The sequence below is a fragment of the Propithecus coquereli genome, unplaced genomic scaffold (assembly GCF_000956105.1).
Source record: "Propithecus coquereli isolate 6110/MARCELLA unplaced genomic scaffold, Pcoq_1.0 Scaffold10, whole genome shotgun sequence".
In the NCBI taxonomy this organism is placed as follows: Eukaryota; Metazoa; Chordata; class Mammalia; order Primates; family Indriidae; genus Propithecus; species Propithecus coquereli.
Window position 1 is genome coordinate 5230124 of NW_012133858.1, and position 6545 is coordinate 5236668.

Sequence of the window (6545 nt, forward strand, 5' to 3'; positions counted from 1 at the left end):
TTCATTTTTCAGTAATTTCATCTTTTAGAAGGTCAAGTAAACAACAGTGGCAATAGCATGCTATATAATCTTTGTCCTCTAAGGACAGACAGCCAAAAGCTCTGGTGCCAAGTGTGAAGAATTAGACTAGACATCAATCTAATACCTTTTTAAAAAATTAAAAATAAGTGGTGGCTCATAAAACAGTAAGTCTCGTTTTCTTGAATGGCTTATAAATTAGCTCCTAAGGCAATTCTAAAATGTTCTAAGGGACAGAAATGAATAAGAACCATTGATCTTTCCCATGGTGACAGAGTTAAAAGAGATAATATTCTGAGACTAAGTTTTGGTATGTTTCTTTAAGAAACCAATTATTTGACTGTGATTCCTTTAAATAATATATTTTTTTAATGGCTTATACTATTATCCTTTTGTTCCCCAAAATACACCTAAATAGTGAAGTATAAATAAGTCTCTGGAGACAGCGTAGAAGTCTACAATGTAGTTAAGACCACTGTGCTCTGAAATCAAATTGCCTGGGTTTGAGTCTTAACTCTGTAACTTCGTAGACATGTAACCTTGGGCAAGTTATGTAAACTCTTTATGACTTGGATTCCTCACCTGTAAATGAGAATAATAACACCTACTTGGTAGAGCCGTGTTGAGAATTTGAAGAGATGACACACATAAAGGATAATAGCCTAGCACATAACAAACATTTAATAATTGCTAATAGTATTTGCTGTTCATTACCATTATTGTTTTTTATTCTTATTTTTGGTTTTGAAAAATTAATGCTGTTATAGGTATCCCTTAGGTCAGGACTGAAGACAGTATTATTAGAATTTAAACCCAGCAACTACATCTTTTATCATAGTAACTACAGGCTAATAATCTCTAGAAAAATAATCCTAAACAAGTAAATTTCACTAGGTATCATGCCTTTGCAGACTCCAGGTTAGTACATTTAAGCTACTCTTCAACTAGGAATTCTATTTAATTGTTTTCTAGTTTCTTGAAAATTTGTGCAGGTCCCTGCAGGTCCTATCTTACACAATGTCTACGGTTCATGTGAGATATATATATATATGTTTTCATCCATGGTTTCTGGCTCCTAACTCCCATAGCCCTTATTATTTCCTAAGTGACTAAAATAATAAGCATATTTTTTGTTAAAGTATTTCGCCGTTTTGTCCTTGGTTCCCAAAGCAGCTTCGGATCGGCTTCCAAGTGATAAAGGTGAAAGATGGTCTTTTGTTAATATTGGGGCACTTTAAGCCTCAGAAGCAGGCCTCAGCTCTCTCTGACCTTCTCCTGCTCTCCTTTCACCTGTTCCTTTTTCTCCCACAAGGCAGGTCATAGAAACTAAAACTATAATCTTCCCCTGCCTTTCTGTCTCAGAGGTGGCCATCAAGAAATTCTCTCACCTATCTTGTCTGATTATAGGTCACAAGACCCCCATTTCAGAAGGCATCCTGCCCCATACCTGGGAGGAAGGAATGCTGTACAGAGAGGCCAAGAAGAATCTCAACAGATAGGCCTTGCTGAGTTTCCCCACTCAGCCTATTAGTATCAGATCATGCCCTTTTTGTCCAATCATATTTCTACACAGTTGTCCATGCTTCAATCATGCCTATCCAATGAAGTCTCCATAAAAGGCCCAAGAGGACAGTTACAAAGAGCTTCCAGATAGCTGAACACGTGGAGGTTCCTGGAGGGTGGCACACCTAGAGAGAGCATAGAAGCTCCACACCCCTTATCCCATACCTTGCCCTATGTATCTCTTCATCTGTATCCTTTGCAATATCCTTTATAATAAACTGGTAAACAAAAGTATTTCCTTGAGTTCTGTGAGCTGCTCTAGCAAATTAATCAAACTCAAGGAGGGTGTCAGGAGAACCTCAATTTATAGCCAGTAGGTCAGAAGCACAGGTAAAATAACCTGGGGCTTACTATCGCATGGGAAGTGGGGCTCAATCTTGTGAGACTGAGTCTTCAACCTGTGGAGTCTGACCCTATCTCCAGATGGATAGTGTTGGAATTGAATTGGAGGACACCCAGCTGGTGTCCGCTGTAGAACTGATTGCTTGCTTGCTGGTGGGGAGAAATCCCCACACATTTGGTCACAGAAGTGTTCTGTGTTGATTGCTGTGGTGTGAGAGCAGAGGAAAAACAGTTTGTTTTCCAAAGCAATGTCCCAGACATTTCTATTAGGCAGGGCCATGTGCCTTGTTTTAGCCTATGAAATACATGCGGTAGTCAGACCATCACTTCTGGGCCAAGACATGTTAAGAATGCCCTGTTGCCATACCCACATTCTCTTTTTCCTGGAAAATACATACTGAGACAGTGGCTTTGTAAAATGGAGGGAACCTGGATCCCGAGGCATAGGATGACAGAGTGCCTCCAATGACCCATGTTGGTCTTGGCATGGGGCAGAAGCAAACTTTTGCTGTGCTATGCCACTGATATTTAGAAGTTTGTTACTGCAGCATAACCTAGACTAGCCTGATAAATACACTGAGGTACTTCATTTTCCTGTCTATATACTACCAACCAAACGACAACAGAGGTAGAAAAGGTGGAAGAAAATGTGTACTAGTGGACAGAAGTAATAGAAGAGTTAGAGAATGCTGGAAATCTTTGGAAAATGGGAAAGAAAAAGTAGAAATACTGTTAAGACAGCAAATCTATTTTCCTTATGAAGTCCTAGATATCTTATTTGGCACTTTTGTTCTGGCCATGAGACATCTTTGCATACAGACAAAAATAATCAAAGAGCAATTCTTACCTTCGTAACTGAGCATTTTCACTTCTTAATGGTTGCATGGCCAGTGCTATTTCAACTTGGATATCTGTGTTTCCATTCACTGCTGGAAGCACAGATACATATGCCTCTACTTCTGTAACCAACCTCTGAATTTCTGAATCCTCTATAAAAGTCAGAAAAAAGAGTAAAATCAGTATTGTAGATTATTTTTAGACAAGATTATTACATTTTACCAAAAAAAAAAATCTTTATACATATGTACATACTTACTATAAATAAATTCAACTCAATTATTTATGAATTTATTATACAAATTCTATTTTCCTCTTTCCTGCTGCTTATTCGTTTAGTCAGAAGAATTGTAAAGAAATTAAGTTCGGTAAAAATTAATTTTAAATCACAGGATTATTACTGATTTTGTTCAGTTAAAGAGTCAAGTACGAATGTGGTTTACACATCTCCTAGTTCATACTTACCAAAAGAATACAGTGGCCTCCTATGATCGCTTGCTATAGGGTTTCCTACAATTGGTTATAATATTAACATTTACAATATACCCTTTGATCCTGGCATAAGCAAAAAATTTACTTTAGGTGATTAATTTGGTAAAATATTGAGTGAGGGTCTGCTAGGATAAGGTTTCATTATTTAATTAACTTCCTAAAGTAGATTTAACACAACCAGCCACACCTCATTTGATGTGATGTCAAACGGAGTACCATTTTTGTTACTATTTGTGGAGAGTGGATGTTTTTGGAGGTGGCAAACAGACACAGGTATAGAAGGGAGACATTAGTTTTTTTGTCTTTTTATTTTTGTCTCCTCATTCCCATTCAAATATTCTATGGACTGCAAGTATTTAAAATTATATATTAATCTAATATCCAAAACAGGTTGAAAATATATTCTAAAGTACAAAAATTTATCCAGTAGTTGGGCATGGTGGCTCACACCTGTAATCCTAGCACCTTGGGAGGCCGAGGCAGGAGGATCACTTGAGCCCAGGAGTCCAAGACCAGCCTGAGCAAGAGCAAGATCCCTACCTGTAAACAAAATAGAAAATATTAGCTGGGCATGGTGGCACACGCCTGTAGTCCCAGCTACTCCAAAGGCTGAGGCAAGAGGATCACTTGAGCCCAGGAGTTTGAGTTTGCAGTGAGCTATGATGACGCTACAGTACTCTAGCCGGGGCAACACAGCAAGACTGTCTCAAAAAAAAAAAATTTTTTTTTGCAGTTCCACAAGTATTTTTACATCCTGATGAAAAGTACATGCACACAGTAAATAACTGTGCCCAATTATCAAACAATCTTCTACTAATCTTTTGTAGAGTAGGTTTGTTCATGGGCTTTAAAAAAGGCAGAGACCTGGGCTCCACCACTTTCTAGGGACATAACCTTAGTCAAATTACTTAACTCTTTTTTTTTACAAGTTAATCTTTTTAAAATTATTTATTTATTTAAATTGACAAATAAAAATTGTATTATTTATCATGTACAGTATGTTGTTTTGAAATATGTATATGTTGTGAAATGGTCAAACTGAGCTAATTAACATATGCATTACCTTACATATTTATCATTTTTTTTGTGGTGAAAACACTTAAAATCTACTCTCTTAGCAATTTTCAAGAATATGATACGTTGTTACTAACTATAGTCACAATGTTGTGCAATAGATCTCTTCTATCTAACCGAAATTTTGTATCCTTTCACCAACATCTAAATTACTTAATTCTGGAAGCCTGAGTTTTTTCATGGTTAAATGGAGATAAAAACAGTACCTCACAGGGTTGTTGAGAAGATTAAATGAGATACTGTTCTCCAGGCCTCAGTTTCCTCATCTGTAAAATGGGAGCAGTAATAGTACCACATAGGGTTGCTGTGAGGATTAAACAAGATAATGCATATAAAACACTTAGCACAGTGCTGGGCACATGGTAAGTGTTCAATAAATGATAGCTGATGATATTACTATTATCATGATTAAGTATTTTATTATGTCTAAAAACATAGCAATTTTAATACACTTAACCTCTGATGGTCAACATTCATACAGCATTTTAAGATTTTTTTTTTTTTGGTCAGTCTGCAAAAGTTATTTATTTAATCAGTGCTTCCATAATCAATTACTGTGTTTTCCAAGATGACAAATGTGTAACTCATTCCAAGCAAAATCCCTTACTTTAGAATATATATACAGAATAAAAACGAATGCAACCTGGCTCAAAGACATTTTTCCTGATTTAAGGAAAAAAATTCTAAAAATAAACTGAAAGAGGCATAAAAAGTTTGGGGTTACTTCTCAAAGTGAGATTTGTTAAACAATATAACAGTTGCTTATTAAAAAAATGATGCAAAGGAAGTCTGCATCTTTTTAAAAATAGGAAAAATAATCAGTCTATTCTAGGGAGTTAGTAATCTTTAGGGGTCCTCTAATGATTAAAATTTTATCTGTACAAATTGTCTTGGCTGAATCTTTTCATGGTTCATTATCAAGTAGAATGAGCATACATTTACAAGCAAAAGACTGAATGTTTGATATTCCCTATCACATTTCAAATTCACAGGAAAGAAGGGATCAGAACCTAAAAAATAAGAATACAACAGGCCAAACTCATTTCCTTATTAGTTCAAGGCACTTCCATGGAAAATACCACAAACTCCATGTCAATTATTCTAAATTTAAATGATGGCTAAATAACAAGACATTGCTATTCAGTATAACACCATCCTACAGAAAATTATAAGAAACTATTCATCTACCTTGTTCTGCTACGAGGGCCTTGAGTTCTCCCAACAAATACTTTATAGTTCTAACTTTTTCAGCAGTCTGGTTCACATTTTTTGCCTTCTGTACATCCTTGACTATGCTTGCATCTTGCACACGTACATTTAAACCCTTTCCTTCACTTGTGGCCTCTCTAATTTGTCCTCTGGAACATTTTTCTTCATTAGTTGCCAAGAAAGCTGGCTGTGATCGAGTGGGGCTTCGGTGCGTCTGACCATCTGAATGAGTTTCTTTTCCATGACATCGAAACAGAGACAGGTATGTTTGAAAACATTTTAGTAGGTCTGCTTCCTTAGGAACTCCTTGCTGTGGCAGAATCCCATTAGTCAGGCCCAGGTGCTGAAATGTTGGAATAGCTGATATGTCTGTTTTGGGCAGGCTACATGGAACTCCAGGAGAGGTATTAAATGAATTCCTTAGAACATCAGCACAGTTCTCAGAAACTGTTTTACTTTGTGATGCAAACTGGTTGTCATTATCGGTTTGAACTTCCTAAAGAAAGAAAAAAAACAAGTTAAGCCTTCAGAAGTATAAGTACTCACTTGTAGGTATTAATTATAACAAACCAAAACCAGAAATATTAGAAAATGACTTTCTAATATTTTCAGCATAAAAGTGAGTAAGCTGTATTTCTCTTCAGCAAAATAAAGATTCTTGTTTTTTAAAGCTTAACTAGTTTACTCTGCAATATGGGAACATTATAAGGCCATGACTAAAATACCACACATGGTTTAAAGGCATCAAAAATCAGTCCACTTTGGGACTAAAACAAACATTTACACTTTGGGAAATTGTACCGTAAGAAAATAAGTTCAAACATACAAAGAGCTTTTGCACAAACACAGGTACAGAAATGGTACAGTAGTGAAAAACTGGCTATTTTTTAAATGTCTAATCATACAGGAGTAGTTACACAGACTATACTATATTCAAAAAATACACTATTAACTACTATTAAAAATTCACAGAAGGTATTTATTAAGAGAAATTTTTTATAATAAAATTC

The 6545-nt window shown here is 35.8% G+C and overlaps 1 protein-coding gene across 1 annotated transcript in view; it reads right to left on the minus strand.

Annotated features, from left to right (window-relative positions):
• CCDC14 (coiled-coil domain containing 14) overlaps positions 1-6545 on the minus strand; it is a 64789-nt gene that overhangs the window by 18989 nt on the left and 39255 nt on the right. Inside the window, exons 5-6 of the mRNA XM_012639631.1 lie at positions 5515-6027; positions 2771-2912 (exon numbers count right to left, since the gene is read on the minus strand). Of these exons, the coding sequence (XP_012495085.1) occupies positions 2771-2912; positions 5515-6027 (655 nt within the window). The remainder of the gene's footprint in view (positions 1-2770; positions 2913-5514; positions 6028-6545) is intronic.